The sequence below is a fragment of the Ostrea edulis genome, chromosome 3 (genome assembly GCF_947568905.1).
Source record: "Ostrea edulis chromosome 3, xbOstEdul1.1, whole genome shotgun sequence".
In the NCBI taxonomy this organism is placed as follows: Eukaryota; Metazoa; Mollusca; class Bivalvia; order Ostreida; family Ostreidae; genus Ostrea; species Ostrea edulis.
Window position 1 is genome coordinate 96006443 of NC_079166.1, and position 18411 is coordinate 96024853.

The following is an 18411-nucleotide window of genomic DNA, read 5'->3' on the forward strand; positions in this document are numbered from 1 at the left end:
TCTTTAAAAAAGCGTTGTTTCTAATATGGCGGTGTCCAATTCCCATGCTTCATTTATATGGGTAAGCAACTAAACAGTGACTGAAATGTTATAGAATGAACTCACATGAGCACCCTACTTCATCCGACCAATCAAAACAATCGTTTCTTCCGTTGCATTTGAGATTTTGATAGACGCATCTATTGTTGTCACATTGAAACATATTGGGTGCGTATGAACAATCTGGAAAAAGAACATTCAAATAGTCCCGTTGTGGCTAACACCCATATACAAATACATTAAGATCTACTTAGTGATGGCAGTACTGTTCAAGAATTTTCATTGTCTATAACTGAAATGTGGTAATTGAATCTACATGTATTTTCTTTTAAAGTGGAGGTAATGTTATATTCTCATTTTTTCATCTCAAACCAAAATTGTAACCTGTAACTGTCAGTCTTCGAAGAATTAACATAAAATCAATGATGATTCGTAAAGTTTATACATTAGAAAATTGTCTTGCATAAATATATATATTTACCTCCTCCACAGAGAGACGGCGTCTCATCTGACCAATCAGAACAGTCCTTGTTTCCGTTACAAATGTTGGATTTCCTTACACAACTACCATCAAAGTGGCATTTGTGTTGAGAAGATGTGCACCTGTCTTTAAAAACAATTGTGTGTGTGTGTGTTATTATGGTTTTCAGATAAATGCAGCGTTGCAATAAGAACAACACTGACACAGAGAGCATTGAACATGAATGCATTTCAGTTTTTGTATTAATCTATTTTCATTAACATGCTGTCAAAAAGCAAGTTTTTAATCAGAAACATTGCCGTCTTTTTTTCTCACAGGTCAATGGTTTCACATTATTTCGATGCTTCGTATCATGATAAAATTGCACCCACGTGTGTCTGCTATTATATATACTACGTGTTTTTGCAAGAAATATAACTCCGCACAGTAGATTCTTTTTATTTTGTGAAAGGTACATCCCATCACACTCTTTATATCATGGAGGTGATAAATAAACAACTGGAAAACTAACAACTCAACTTTATGACAAATGGGATCACTTCTCCATCGTCAACGTCAGTTTTTCAATCGTATAAGGCTGTTGACAAACAAGTTGATGTTACAGGAGTTTCAACATTGTCGTTTAAAGTTAGCATTTCGCAAATTATATGGTCGTTAAAACGATCTTGTTAGCCAATACAGCCTATAATTGGGTCCAATGCTGTCTGACGTGTTTCTAATCGATTGTTAGACCGTTCTTGGCACACTGATTCTGGATACGGATTACTCCGTATACCTGATCGAAGTGTGTCTGGTCGACAGGAAATGCTTAATCCTCCTAAATACTTGATTCTACCTCTGGTGTGTCCAGGAATCCGTGTTTGCCCAACTTCTTTGCATTTATTATAGGAGTTATGAGATTGATCACTGTTCGTTATCTTTAACTCGCCTGGCAGGTAAAAGATCGTTTCCTTGCGCAACTAGGTTAAGGGCTTCCATAGTAAAATTCACTATGTTTATGGGATGCACCTCAAATTCACAGGTATCATTACACTTGTTACAGTTAAACACCGAAACGATACTACCCATATGTTGACTGACTGAGCTACCTAAATTCCCCTCCTGGTAATTTCCCGTGACGTCAGTTTAATATCACATAATACTTTATTTTTGGAAAACAGCAAGAGGCCCTACTTGTGAACAAAAGTTCAGGTTCACGCGAGTAACCAGCTGAATGTTTATTGATATACTCGGAAAGAACTAAAAAAATCCTTTACATGAAAAGTGTTGGGAGCAAATGCATACTCAAACTAAATATACTATAATTTAACAACATATCAACAGTCATTATCCTATATATATCATACCATTAATATACAAGACATAAATTGTTCCCTGCACTTATCAAACGCATAAATATATATCGAATATATTTCAGAAAAGATCATATTGCTTTCTATAGCAGATGAACCTGAACTTTACCACTGTTTCTGTAGAATGAGATTACTTATGTACATGAGGGAATTTTTAAAAGCATCAGTCATTTAGATTAGGGGCGATTTCAAGGTCACAATATAATATGAATATCATCTTTGTACATACTATATATTAGGAATGGAGAGTGATTTGATACTATAAAGGAATAATATATAATCATTTGACAAAAACGGTTTTTACGTATACAGCTTATTACTTGATAAGGAAAGTAAATAACGACAAAATATTATGACACTTTCCTCGTGATTCAACTAGAAGAACTTGTACGTTGTGGCGTACTTTTTCATTGTGACGTCATATGGTGCGCAGTGACAGAAGTACATTGATGACAGCACTGTGAGTCTTAACTGAGTTGCGTGATTTTCGAAACGGAGTAGGTTCACTGGGAGCTGTCAGGGAAACTCCAAGGCTCAATACTGAACACTTTCAGTGAGTTAACCGCCGTAAAATGGACGCATAAAACTATAAAGAATTAGTCAGTCGAAATTGTAGATAATTTCACCCCCTTCTGTCTCTAAAACACACATACAGCTGCACATACACCACACACGTGCACACAAACACGCACACCACAAACAGACACGCACACACATCCAATAGCTGAAAAATGAAATTATGTATCGTGGGAAAATTGAAATAAATGAGCACTCCTATCATTGAGTACAGAAACATAATACGTACACACACAGTTTACCTGATGGATTGAAATTTGCTTTGTGAAAGTATATTGAAAGTTGAAGATAACGAATAGTGATCAATCCCATAGCTCCTATAAGCAATATAAAATAGAGAGTTGGGCAAACACGGACCCTTGATATACCAAAGGTGGGATCAGACAAACACGGACCCTTGATATACCAGAGGTGGGATCAGACAAACACGGACCCTTGATATACCAGAGGTGGGATCAGACAAACACGGACCCTTGATATACCAGAGGTGGGATCAGACAAACACGGACCCCTGGATATACCAGAGGTGGGATCAGACAAACACGGACCCTGGATATACCAGAGGTGGGATCAGGCAAACACGGACCCTTGATATACCAGAAGTGGGATCAGGTGCCTTTAGGTTTCGCGTCATCGGATTGATTGGCTTGCACTTGTGTCATCTTTCTAAGATATACCTCGGTAAAGCATTTCCACTTAATTAATTTCGATCGATTATCATCTTCAAATAATTAATTCTACAAAGTTACACGTATGTACCAAAACTAGCTTTTTACCATGAAATAATCTGAGTTGATATTTCTATTAGTCATTTTCGTTTTTAAAACCCTGCGACTTTGTTAAATTTTAAATAGCTCTTTCGCATATTTTCGTTTATTTCTTAGAAAAAGACCGAGGTGGTCGGACGATTGAGGAGCCAATCAGATAACACGACACACGAATTCCTTGAAGGCTGTCAATGGACGTAAAAGATCGGGTCTGCTGAAATAAATGGCAGAATACGACAAATAAAGCGGATGACATGGGATTTAGATGAAAGACATAAGTAGAACTGGCGAGATATTAGCAGAAATTCCTTCCATAAAGTTGGTTTATATCCCGTGAATCAGTCTCGAAGCAGGTAGCCCCTGTTTGTCTGCACGATTTGTTGCACATCTTTACATATGTTAGTATCTCACAAGTGGTCATCTCTAAAAGCTTACAGAAGTGGTCATCTCTAAAGCTTACAGAAGTGGTCATCTCTAAAGCTTACAGAAGTGGTCATCTCTAAAGCTTACAGAAGGTACAAACTGACTAATCAAAACAACTGATGAGGGTGATTGGTGGGGAACTAACATATTTTGGATAAGTTTTTGGTTCTGTCTTAAAATAATTTCATTCTATAGGGGGGGGGGGGGGTATGTACATAAGATCTATACAAGCTATCCACACTTCAGTTGCCTGTGAGTAGAACTACACATATACGTTTAGGAGAAATGATTTTAAAAAATCATTGATCAGCTGAATTAAAGTTGTTTGTGCATATTGAAAGTTTCTCTGACGTAAACTAGAAATTGCTGCTTAATTTACCAGCGTCTAACTTGAACCAAATATGTCCACCCATAGTAACATTAAAATAAATAACATAAATAAGTAATGAAATGTACACCCATGAGTAATGCATTGACTTACTACACATGCCATCTTTTTCGTCCGATCCATCCCCGCAGTCGTCTATGACGTCACATCGGCGTAGCCAATCAATGCATTTCCCGTTGTCACAAGTAAATTCATAATAATCACAAAAACCTTGAAAAGTGGAAAAAAGTAAAGTTTCCATAAAACTTTTCTGTGTGTTCTTATGACATGTGAAGAGTTGCAATATTCGATCTTTTATGCATGCACTCTATAATTGTCCATTTGTTAAGAAATAAGGTATAATTTTAAAATATTTATCGGAATATAAATACAGGTTGATCAAGTGATCAAATTCCATAAACCCGTATGTATATCCCGATAAATATTTTAAAATGATACCTTGTTACTTATATTTGCATTTTTAATCGGTAACATTGCTGAATTGTGTTAACAACACGTTTCCATACATTTCACATTGTTGACCTACACAACGCTTTGTTCAAAATGACGAAAACACAAAACATTTTAGTTCCATCAAATGAAGAACTGTTTTAATCATTAAGACGCTAAAAAGCAAGATATCAACATATACATATACATTAACTCGGGAGTATATAATGGAAAACTCTTCCATATGTCTAATTTTATGGGGGTTATAATTTCAACGGGGGGGGGGGGGGTGCTGAGTTACACTTACAGTTAGGCAAAAGTGTTTAAAAGTGAAGTCGCAGTTGTTGAAGACCGACTTTGAAAGATATTCTGTGGATATTACGGAGTTAACAGAAGACTGAGGTGGAGGAACATGAAGAACAGGGCGGCAGTCGTCAGGTGTAGGCAAATCATTTATAGACAGGAGAGAGGACACGGATGAATCTCCGGAAAGAACTGAACTACGCAGAGAATGTGGAAGTGCATGAATATAAGGGACCGTTTGGATTTGGATTTGTAATTGTTGACAAACATGAGCTAACTGAATGCTTCTTTTGACTCCATAAATTTCTGTAATATGTTTTTAACGACGCCTCGCTTCAATGTCCCGACATAAACTTGAAAACCGACATCAATCACCTTATGACTGCTGTGGCACGGAGGCAGTGCGGTGTGTAGGTCTTAATGCACTTTGACGACTTATCGGCCATACATCCTGTGAATGACCTTTTTGCTAAAGCCTTATGCCATCATCTAGCAGTAGGTACAATTCCGCATCACCGATGACCAGGGTGAAGTTGTAGCAGACGAAATTTTAGACATACATTAGACCTAGTAGGCTAGTAACTAAAGACATTGTTTACAGAAATGCTTTTATCAATTATTGATGAAAGTCCACTGCTTGGAATGTAAATAAAACCATGAATACATTTTGTGATGTTGATTTCATCTATTGATAGCCTTCTGTAGTGAGAGCGATTACTAGATGTTGATTTCATCTATTGATAGACTTCTGTAGTGAGAGCGATTACTAGATGTTGATTTCATCTATTGATAGACTTCTGTAGTGAGAGCGATTGCTAGATGTTGATTTCATCTATTGATAGACTTCTGTAGTGAGAGCGATTACTAGATGTTGCAATTACTAGATGTTGATTTCATCTATTGATAGACTTCTGTAGTGAGAGCGATTACTAGATGTTGATTTCATCTATTGATAGACTTCTGTAGTGAGAGCGATTACTAGATGTTGATTTCATCTATTGATAGACTTCTGTAGTGAGAGCGATTGCTAGATGTTGATTTCATCTATTGATAGACTTCTGTAGTGAGAGCGATTGCTAGATGTTGATTTCATCTATTGATAGACTTCTGTAGTGAGAGCGATTGCTAGATGTTGATTTCATCTATTGATAGACTTCTGTAGTGAGAGCGATTGCTAGATGTTGATTTCATCTATTGATAGACTTCTGTAGTGAGAGCGATTACTAGATGTTGCAATTACTAGATGTTGATTTCATCTATTGATAGACTTCTGTAGTGAGAGCGATTGCTAGATGTTGATTTCATCTATTGATAGACTTCTGTAGTGAGAGCGATTGCTAGATGTTGATTTCATATATTGATAGACTTCTGTAGTGAGAGCGATTGCTAGATGTTGATTTCATCTATTGATAGATTTCTGTAGTGAGAGCGATTGCTAGATGTTGATTTCATCTATTGATAGACTTCTGTAGTGAGAGCGATTGCTAGATGTTGATTTCATCTATTGATAGACTTCTGTAGTGAGAGCGATTACTAGATGTTGATTTCATCTATTGATAGACTTCTGTAGTGAGAGCGATTGCTAGATGTTGTATTGCCTTAGTAAACGTAGTACCTGTTACCTACTTTTAACAGATGTTAATACGCACAGCCGTGACCTCTGTTGACCCCATAGTGGATTTATACAGTGATATATACACATTACTCGTAATAGCGTTATGTAGGAGAATACAGTTGAAAATGTAAATATTATATTTTACAATTTATATGTTTGCCCATTCGTAATGTATAATGTCTATGTCCACGGTCCATTTGTATTCTGTGATTGTTGTTTTGAATAATATTTATTTTTTTCTATCTGTATTCCATAAATTTCCATTTATGTGCATGGTAAATTTTTTTATTTGTACTATTATGATAATATTATATCTATAATTTATTCTATATTCCTTCATTCGTATTCTGAAAATGTTTATATTGTCTAGTTGTGTTCTATAATTGTCTAGTTGTGTTCTATAACTGTCTAGTTGTGTTCTATAATTGTCTAGTTGTGTTCTATAATTGTCTAGTTGTGTTCTATAATTGTCTAGTTGTGTTCTATAATTGTCTAGTTGTGTTCTATAGCTGTTCAGTTGTGCTCTATATTTGCTATTGGTATTTCAGAGTGTACAAACTCAATGAGACATCAAGTGAGTGTACAAACTCAGTGATACATCGAGTGAGTGCACAAACTCAGTGAGACATCGAGTGAGTGTACAAACTCAGTGAGACATCTAGTGAGTGTAAAAACTCAATGAGATATCGAGTGAGTGTAAAAACTCAATGAGATATCGAGTGAGTGTACAAACTCAATGAGAGATCGAGTGAGTGTACAAACTCAATGAGACATCCAGTGAGTGTACAAACTCAATGAGACATCCAGTGAGTGTACAAACTCAATGAGATATCGAGTAAGTGTACAAACTCAATGAAACATCCAGTGAGTGTACAAACTCAATGAGACATCCAGTGAGTGTACAAACTCAATGAGATATCGAGTAAGTGTACAAACTCAATGAAACATCCAGTGAGTGTACAAACTCAATGAGATATCGAGTGATTGTACAAACTCAATGATACATTCAGCTAATATACAAACTCAATGAGCCATGGAATGAGTGTACAAACTCAATGACAGATCCAGCTAGTGTACAAAATCAATGACATATCCAGCTTGTCTACAAACTCAATGATACATCTAGGAAGTGTACAAACTCAATTATACATCTTGTGAGTGTACAAACTCAATGATATATCCAGTAGATGTACAAACTCAATGAGAGATCCAGCTAGTGTACAAACTCAATGATACTCGATAGGGAGGTTAAATGAGTGCACTTTACCCGCCTATCGGTTTTTAGAGTGCAGGAGTCGATAGGGGGTTCAACTGAGTGCAGTTTTTGAGTGCGGTCGATAATGCAGATGTTAGGGAGTCAGGTTGACCGGCGGCCACGTGCGGTTGAGCTAGGGCGTTGAGGTGATCTCATGAATACAGGGAATAGAGCTACATTTTTTCTTAAGTTTTTTCGGTGTTTGAAACAATAAAAACAATTTTTTAAAGTTTACATCTTATATGAACAATTTGAGCAATACAGTCCACAGAACGGGGTACTTTCGCTTTGGCTTCTTGGAAAAGCGACAATTATTGTTTAAAAGATAGTTGAATTAAAGGTTTAAAAGACTTTATAATATTCATCACCACCACAATGGACGGTATAGTAAACCGGATCAACGTATTGATCAACGAAATCACGAATCACACGGAGGAAATAACAGCAGCCAAACGCCGTGAGGAACCCACCAGCAACGCCTGCTTCACCTGTGGGGAAACGGGGCATTGGTCGTCAGATTGCCCTCAGAAAACCACCAAGAAGAGTAAACAGCGCGACCCGTGCTGTAAGTGTGGCCAAGTGGGCCATTGGATTGCTGACTGTCCTAAATAGAGGAAGGTGACCCCCCCCCCCCCCCCCCCCCATCCCCCGTTCCTACCTCCAACCCATTGCTCAAATAGTTCATTTAATGAATGTGTAAACTTTAAGAAAACAAATGTTTTTATCATATAAAACAATGATAAACTCTTTGCATATTGAACGAATTCATTTTTATAAAACTGCCGAATATCTGAGCTCATTGTGTAAGGGACCTGTCAAAAATTTATTTGGGGGGTTGGGGCCGGTGCAAAATGCAATAGGACACACATTTATTTTGACTTACATATTGATAGGACCCCAACTTTTTTATTGTCAATACTGATAGGACAGCTATATTTTTTGAAAATGTATCAATGAACAAAAAATATTATAGAGTCTTAAAAACTTTTAATTCAACTAGCTTTTAAACAATAATACTGAATTGTGTGCATGCTTTATTTCATGTCTAAGTGAATATACGAGAGGCAATTTGTAATAAAATACTGGACTTTTAAAAAAAATTTAATATTGAAAGTAACAAAATTAAGACTAAAGTCTAAACACATCTTTAATAATTTGATAGTTTGCCATTACAACCTATCATTGGGTCAAATCTATCTGAATTGTTTCCTATCGAGTGTTACATGTAGACCGTTCATGGCACACTGATTTTGACTACGGATAACTCCGTTTACCTGATCAGGACCTAGGGCTCACGGCGAGTGTGACGGGTCGACAGGGGATGCTGACTCCTCCTAGACAACTGATCCCACCTCTGGTGTGTCCAGGGGTCCGTGTTTGCCCAACTATCTACTTTGTATTGCTTATAGGAGTTATGAGATTGGTCACTTTTCGTTATCTTCACCTTTCATAGAGAATACTGAGATGTGATTAGTACTTGTAAGTACCCGAGACAACAAATCAGTAACACAGTAATTAAAAATATGCAAATGTAGAACTTTAACAAAAAGAAAATAATAAGATGAAAATAATGAGATTTGTATATAACTTCACTAGACAAATTACCGAACAAACATGGCAAAGTAAACAAAAGTTTTTCAGGAGTTTGAATCCCTCAGCTGATATAACTTGAGAGACAAATTTAAGTAATAATTTTGAAGAACTCCAGAGATTTTTAAAATGAAGAAAAATGTTGTTTAACTCTGCATGTATGTATATTTATTTATTAGGTAGGGCGCACACTTTTTGATTACACATCTGGTGTAGGACTGTACCTTTTTTTCATTCTTAAAAGGTAGGACATATAGTTGGTTTATAAATGGAAATATGGAATCCACCGGTCACAATATTGATCGGTCACCTAAATACCTATTTTACAAAACGACTTACAGAAAATAGCCGCTTTTCCAAGAAGTCAAAGCGAACGTACCCCGTTCTATGGACTTTAAAAATTGTGTTCAGTTTATTGCTCAAATTGTTCATTTAAGGTGTTAACTTTTTTTAAAAAATGGTTTTATTCTTCCAAACACTGATAAAACTTTAGAAAATAAAATGTAGCTCTATTCCCTGTATTGATGACGTCACCTTAACGCTCTCACTCGACCACACGTGGCCGCCGGCCAACTTGATGCACTATCGACTGCACTCAAAACTGCAATCAATTGAACCCCCAATCGACTCCTGCACTCTAAAAACAGATAGGCGGGTCAAGTGCACTCATTTGACCTCCCTATCGAGCCGCGTTACACTATTAGTGTACAAACTCAATGAGATATCGAGTGAGTGTACAAACTCAATGATACGTACAGTAAGTATACAAACTCATTGAGAAATCCAGATAGTGTACAAACTCAATGAGATATCGAGTGAGTGTAAAATTTCAATGAGATATCGAGTGAGTGTAAAAACTCAATGATACGTTCAGTGAGTGTACAAACTCAATGAGATATCCAGATAGTGTACAAATCAATGAGACATTGGGTAAGTGTACAAACTCGTCTCAGTGAGATATCGAGTGAGTGTACAAACTCAATGATACATTGATTGAGTGTACAAACTCCTTTTAAATGTAATTGTCTAGCTAGGTAAATTCTATTCATACATATTTGGTTTTAAAACAAAATTCGATTACCTGCTTTAAAGGGACTGGTTCACGATTTTTGATAAAAATATTTTTCATTTTTGATGGTAAACATTAAAATCACAACTCATTTAATATTGACAGCCAAAATTTTGACCTTCTGAATGCAAGAATTAAAGCAATATTTTAGCCTTAAATCTGTGTTATGTAAACAAAGACTCGAGTCTTTTTATGTATACAAACAAACAAGTAAAATATTGATTTTGTAATATAAAGCATCTTAATTTTGTATATTCACAAATTTTAACTTTTAGATGACACATTTACCCCAAACATTCTCGAAATCTGAAAGATATAATAAACTTAGATCTATATCCATTTCTTTTGAAAATTTCATAAACAATAACATACCGCAATCTTTGTTTACAAAACAAATGATAAACTCTCTAAAATGAGCTTCTTTGATAATGTATATTACCTTAATTTTTATGTGAACCCTTTTAAACACATTAAACAGTAGATTTTGATCATTAAACGTGAAAAAGAAAATTTGGGGGGAAATTGTGAATCAGTCCCGTTTCTTTTCTTCACTAAATGAAGTAAATTTTCAATTTCGAATCATTACTGCACATAACCTTCACTTTTTATCCGTATCAGATTTCTTTAATGTGTCATTCCTCCTTAAATAGAAGTTCTGTCATGAAAAGAAATTACGTCAACTTCTCGACAGGGATGTTTTTCCTCCGCAAGGTCAATCGACTAAAGTGGGGATTATATTTTAACACTGATGCAAAATAAATCCCTGCTCAGTAGTCCAGTATCAAAACACGTTCAGACGGGCAGTGAGATTGATAAATATTTGATAAAAACATTATATGATAATTCGCATTTTAGTTACCTTGTTGGTGTTAATAGGTGCGGAATTTAAAGTTTTACAAATGCTGGCTTTATCTTACCCTGCCCACAATATCATCAGCTGATAAACCAGGCGCGTAATAGATCTGTATGCTTGTCTACCAGGATTTTATTCGGAAAGTGAAAGTAAACTGTAGGCGGGGGAGGGAAAATTAAAAAAAAAAATGATATTTTTAATCAAACATTGAAAATCCGCTATATACAAGACACTTCATCACTTTATAAACCACGGATAGCAAGTTTTAACTGTTCCAGCCCTGCCGTACGTTGTATAAAGTCCGCTGTCAGCTTTATTTCTTTAATAATCTGAATTCTAATCTATTTCTTAACATTTATATTCATACAAAACAAATCTTAATTCAATGTGATAAGGAGATAAAACGCCATTATGTCATCATGTCACGGGGGAGGGGGGGGGTCAGTTATTTGTTCTAAAAGGAATACACATACATGTTTTTTGTATAGGGAAATTTATTGAAAATAAAATAATGAGGGTTACGCGTCATCCTCACGAAGTCAAGGTTACTGTGCCCTGGGGTCAGGGTGGGGCCGCAATTGGGGTGAAAGTTTTATACAGGGATTTAATATAGAGGAAGTCTCTGGAAATCTTATTCTTAAGATTACAGGGGTACTTTTTGTGAAATTCGTGAGGTACTTAAATATGTCAACGGAACGTACCGAGGTGATTTTAATTAGAATGGTGTAAAACTGTCTTACCGGAGATGATACAGATAATCTGACAAGAAATCCAAAGAAACAGGACCCACCTCTCGCACATTGTGATGTTGTGATGTTGTTTAAGTCGGGCTATTGCGAAATATCACACAGCAATATTTGAACAACTCTTATCTGGTATCCATGTAAGAGGGGAGTGGGAGATCCTCATTGAATACCCGCGCTTAGTTTTACAGGTACATACAAAACAATTACTCTCTCTTCTCTCTCTCTCTCTCTCTCTCTCTCTCTCTCTCTCTCTCTCTCTCTCTCTCTCTCTCTCTCATCCAGAGTCACATCTTACGACAAAAGAATTCAAACAGATATCGATGACAACCACTTCTTGACATGTGTAATACATTGTATATGGCCATGAATGAGTCATGCATTATTTAATCTTTCTTTTATTTATTTTTTTTATTTATTTATTTTTTTAATTTTTTTTTGCACTTACATACATATATTTACGAAAGCCTATTAGTATCATATAAAAAATAAATTTACGTTCTCCTATCTCGTAATCACGTGATCTTTTCTCGTTATTACAAGATAATTATCTCGAAATTATAAGAAAAATATGTAAATATTGGTCACATGATATATTTCTTTATATGAGCTCTCCTCTCCTCATTCCGCCAGTGTGTTTTTGATGCTGTTTTAAATATAAGAAATCACTTTCCATTCAAAACTTGTCAAGTAGACCAATATAATTTCTAGAAAGTTAACTTACCGAACGAAAGTTTATTCATGCATTTAAAGTACAAAGAAAGAAAACGACGATTTATTATTGTAGCCCTTGTAGGTTTCTGTACTATCAATTAATTAAATCGATTGATTTATACAAGTTTTACGATGATATAAGCTAATGATAAAGTTAAACTATCAGTATGCTTAGTGTAACTATGTATGAATTTTAAAGTTTAAGATTTCTGTAATTCCACAGTTAGTACACACTATATATGATGGTACATATTGTCGTTTAGAACATATCGTCCTCGGCGACGATATGCACGTACCCTCTCGGTACATATTGTCCGTTGGTACATTTACTACATATTGTCGCAGACGATGATATGCGCCGAGACAAGGCATATTTTTTGCATCACGGCACACACTGTCGTCGGAGACAATAGATCATTGGAATATATTGTCGTCGGCCGCGATAGATGAGAACGGGGGGCGGGGATAACTATAGGTATCTCTGTAGAGAATATTTAGCTGTGGTTAGATGCTGAATTGTTTAATGCGAATGAATATTTGAAATTCTTGTACAATTCCAATATCATTTTCAATGGAGGCCTTGATCGCCTTTTTGTTAATCACATGAAATGATTGCATGTTTGATTTGTTTCATTTTATATCTTGACAAATTTCAATTTAAAATATCTTTAATATGAAAATATCATTATTTTAACAAACTACTATCTAGTGCTTTAAGTGTACATGCATCATTCTTAGTAGCATGCATGTACAGGACTAGTACCATCTCTCTCTCTCTCTCTCTCTCTCTCTCTCTCTCTCTCTCTCACTTACTCAATATCTTAAGTAACCAGTATGAAATGATTTGATCATTAAAGATATATGATGACATTGTTCAATAAAAAAGAAAAGCATTGCATACATTTGAGTATATAGTCTAGATTTGTAAAAATAGAATAGTTAGTTATAAAAATCCAAAGTTAGTTCAAGAAGTCTCATTCCTACATGTAGATCAGTACATGTACATCCAATAATAATATGGGTTTGTGTCGGTACATATTGTAGAAGGAGTCATGTAACAACTCTATCTACATATATACAGGTTTCACACCTCCAGTTTACAATCATTTGATTTGGAGATCAAACCTCCGTAATAAAACAAGAATAAACGCCTGTTGATCTGACAAATTTTGAAAACACAAAACTAGACGTATAGATATTCCGGTTCTAATGATATTCGTCTTTGATTATTGTATATCCCGATGAAAGAAATAAAACCCACAAGAAATGTGCGTAAACATGTGCATTTCATGTTAATAAAAGTGTGATTATGACCGGAACTAAACTTACACGGGCCGGTGTTATAGAGCCAGACGTCCCCCCATAGTGAGACTTCCCCCCGGAAGTCTGGCTCTAGAGTGAGCCTTCCCCCAGGGGGGAGGTTCACTCTAGAGCAAGACTTCCCCTCAGAGCCAGCCTTCCCCCCGCGGAAGTCTGGCTCTAGAGTGAGCCTTCCCCCCTGCGGAAGTCTGGCTCTAGAGTGATCCTTCCCCCCCGTAGTCTCGCTCTAGAGTGAGCCTCCCCCAGCAGACGTGCTATAGAATAAACCTTACCCCCCCCCCCCTCCAGGGGGAAGACTCACTCTAGAGCCATAACACCCTCTTGAAGTCTCGCTCTAGAGGGACACCCCCGCTTTCATCCCCTCCTATGCAAGCTATGAAATAAATTTTAGTTTATGGGGGGATTTACTTACCTATCTACCTCTCTACCTACCTACCTATACCTATCTACCTATACCTACCTACCTATACCTATACCTATCTACCTATACCTATCTACCTACCTACCTATACCTATCTACCTACCTACCTATCTACCTATACCTATCTACCTACCTACCTACCTATACCTATCTACCTACCTACCTATACCTATCTACCTACCTATACCTATCTACCTACCTATACCTATCTACCTACCTACCTATCTACCTACCTATACCAACCTACTTACATATACATATCTACCTACCTATACCTATCTACCTACCTATACCTACCTACCTACCTATACCTACCTACCTATACCTATCTACCTACCTATACCTATTTACCTACCTACCTATACCTATCTACCTACCTATACCTACCTATACCTACCTACCTACCTACCTACCTATACCTATCTACCTACCTACCTATACCTATCTACCTACCTATACCTACCTACCTACCTACCTACCTATACCTATCTACCTACCTATACCTATCTATCTACCTACCTATACCTATCTACCTACCTATACCTATCTACCTACCTATACTTATTTACCTACCTATACCAACCTACCTACCTACCTATACCTACAGTACACGACACGAGTTTTATATACCCCACCGTGGAAAGACCACGGTGGAAAATCCACGGAGATACACCGTGTCCTCCGTGTTCCACGGTGTGTGTTATTTGCGAATACACACAGCTGCTAAGAGCTTTGTTCTGGCCACGGGCGCCTTGCAGGAGATGTGAAAATGTGCCGCAGGCCAAATAATCAAGATAAGGGTGGAATTTTAAGAAAAAGAAAAAATGTCAATAATTTCCCCCCTGATACTTATATTGTTTTTCAGCATATTGAACCGATTCCAACGATACCAAACACTACATATTATGTTTTTAAGAAAACCTGAGTTTGAATTTTTTTTCTTTTAATCTTCTTTCTTCTTTAAAATATTCTTAAATTCTATGTTTAAATAATGCGTACTTGCAGGCAATTCCTGTTTTGAATGAGAATTAGTATATTCAGTAAATGAAAAACATACATGTACAACATGTGATAGGGATATTTAATAATTACCGATGTGCTCTCTCTCTCTCTCTCTCTCTCTCTCTCTCTCTCTCTCTGACAAATGCGCTGTTTAACATAATTACCTCCATCATATTGTGTTGATATGCATCTTGACAAATATAACTTGATCCAATATAGAAATTAGAGCATTGTCGATGATTAACAAATTGGAATTAATTTATTACGTAATTAATAGAAGCAAAAATACAAATCATCGAATGATTTATTTTTAAAATCCAGAGTTAATTACATTTGACCGAGACTTATGTTCGATGTACTTTGATAGAGGTTTTCATTAAAAAAAATGTTCATCGGGAGTGTCTGGATAATGCAATGATTTTTGTATAATAAGTATATACCATACAAATTCCTAGGGTTTTGTCACAGTATAACTAAATTACGGTTAACTAGTTTGGGTTTTGACTTCTCATGAAAAGTGTGAAATATATTGGGTCGGCGCGATATCAGTTCTAGTCTAAGATCACGGGTATCTTGCGCCGACCCAATATATTTCACACTTTCCGCAAGAAGCTAAGCACTTCTGTTGATTTCAAATACACGGATTAGCTGACCCCCATTGTTCTACTGAGGCGAAAACCCCTTCGAATTTGCAAGGAATGTACAAGTTTTACACAGGTCATTGTTATAGTCATACATCATAGTACCGCTAACCCGACAAACATTTTTTTTTATTTTGAATAAGTTATTGAATGACGAAGTATGACCAAACTGCAGATTGAACTTTATAGAGCCCCGTGCTAACATTACTTATATTTTTCAATGTATCAGAAGGGGTATGTTGCCGGTTAAGTTGTGTAAATTTCTTGATAAGCAATAAAATAACAAAAAAATTGGTGCTTAAATTGTCCGATTACGAAAACCTTTCAAGTTTTCAAAGTACACCCTCTCCGATTCTACGTGCTTGTAATCAATATTTAAGGATGTAAATCCTCGGTGTCAAATGCAACTAGTTCATGAAAAAAAAACTAATATACATATAAACAGAAATGACTTAACGATTATTTGCTTTTGTTCATATACGCTATCAATTATTAAAATCTTTAATTTAATCTTTAGATGCATTAGATAATGAGAGAGAGAGAGAAAAAGAGAGAGAGAGAGAGCATTGGTAATCATTGATTATAATATTCATGAATGTATGCAGATACGGGAAGTTTAATACGTTCAGTATAAATCTTGAAAGTACAATTTCTTTCTGATTAATTATCCATCCCCTTTCATTGTGATATTTTTTTTATTTCCCATTTTGTTTTCTTTCAATGTTAAATTTTTTGGCTGGTCCGGGTTAGGACTAATGAATGAGTCTCCCCCCCCCCCCTTCTAAAACGATGTTACGTGCTTAGCTGTCTATCTCCCTCTCAGTCAAAAATGAAATAAATACATGCTATATATACTGCAACATCATTGGATTTACTGGATAATTCTTCGATTGCACCTTCATAATACATGTTAATGCAAGCGGACTATCTAGGCTTTTTTCCCCATCTTCGCTAGCCGAGATTATTCGTCCACGAAGGCACAGTTGACTCAAAACCCATTGCTAGCGGAGATTACCGGTAGATGAATTTTACCCCCATATTATGTTATAACTGACCAAAACCTAGTACGTTTGTTTTACAACTGTCATTCAGAAGACGCACAAGTTATTGAGTTACTGAATAAACGAGAAAACGTCTGCATTTTTATTTCAATCGTTGTCAACTCTTTACTTTGTAATATTTCAAGACTACATGTACTCAATTCAATTTATTGGATCTCATCACCATTATGCAATGGTATACAAAAATATAAGACAAAAAGCTGTTATATATACATTTAGTAAATAATACATGCGTGTAATAAAGTATTTATCAAGTTAGAAAAAAAAAAAACTAAAAAAACTGTGTTATTATTAATGTGAAGTATGGGTATTCTAGGTAGGGGAGCACATTTTATTTTATTATTTTCTTAATGAAAGTACGGAGTTTTCTAAAGGTTTGTTTAAAAGTAAAGATATTTTCAATATTTATTTGTTTAGGTGATAAAAATTTGATTCTTTGGTCACGTTGAGTACATAATGAAATTCATATCCAATGTAAACATGTACTTGTATATAGCTGACCTTAATCACATATTCCTAATTACAATGAAAAATTTACGTAAAAATAAACTATTGCTTATGGTACACATTTCTTTGAACTGCTGTTTATCAAATTGAAATTACTGGCATGTGATTGTCGTTGTTCATGACCCTTCTTTTATTTGGTGAAGTTGTGCTGCATGCACGTGCCGTGAAACAATGTACCGACGAGTGGTAGGAATAACACGGGTGTTTATATACAGGATGTCGAGAATTTGGGCGTTTCATAAAAAGGTGTGAACGTCTGCTGGGAAGTCTACATACGGATATGTACCGAAAACACCAACGTATCATTAAACAACAATTACAAGAATTGAATGATTTATAGCTAATTTCTAAATAAGTAATGGGGTGGGGGCATGCATGCTGGCCAAGCGAAAAGGTTTTTTGGGTGAATCATTTCGGAAATTATTTCTTTGTTTTATCACACGGAGGTACACGGTGGCATCGACGGAGGTACAGGTGACATCCACGGAGATGCGCGGTGGCATCCACGGAGATCCTCCGTGGACTTCAATGTCTAGCTCGCGCGGAAAAATAGGACTTCAAAGGTGCCGACAATTTTAAAGGTCCACCGTGTTTGGGGCAAATTTGTTCCACCGCGTTGCGTGGAACACGCATAAAACTCGTGTCGTGTACTGTACCTACCTACCTATACCTATCTACCTACCTATACCTATCTACCTACCTACCTATACCTACCTACCTACCTATACCTATCTACCTACCTATACCTATCTACCTACCTACCTATACCTACCTACCTACCTATACCTACCTACCTACCTATACCTATCTACCTACCTACCTATACCTACCTACCTACCTATACCTATCTACCTACCTATAC

The 18411-nt window shown here is 36.1% G+C and overlaps 1 protein-coding gene across 5 annotated transcripts in view; it reads right to left on the reverse strand.

Moving 5' to 3' along the window:
- LOC125673947 (low-density lipoprotein receptor-related protein 2-like) overlaps positions 1–12035 on the reverse strand; it is a 47587-nt gene extending 35552 nt beyond the window's left edge. For 3 of the 5 annotated variants that reach the window (XM_048910916.2, XM_048910915.2, XM_048910914.2), the window contains exons 1-4: positions 11881–12035; positions 4120–4236; positions 521–646; positions 106–222 (exon numbers count right to left, since the gene is read on the reverse strand). In XM_048910916.2, coding sequence (XP_048766873.2) covers positions 106–222; positions 521–646; positions 4120–4236; positions 11881–11941 — 421 coding nt within the window. In that variant the 5' untranslated portion in view covers positions 11942–12035. The remainder of the gene's footprint in view (positions 1–105; positions 223–520; positions 647–4119; positions 4237–11880) is intronic. The other 2 variants (XM_056159582.1, XM_048910918.2) reach the window with 2 other exon arrangements.
- Between the last annotated feature and the right edge of the window lie 6376 nt (positions 12036–18411).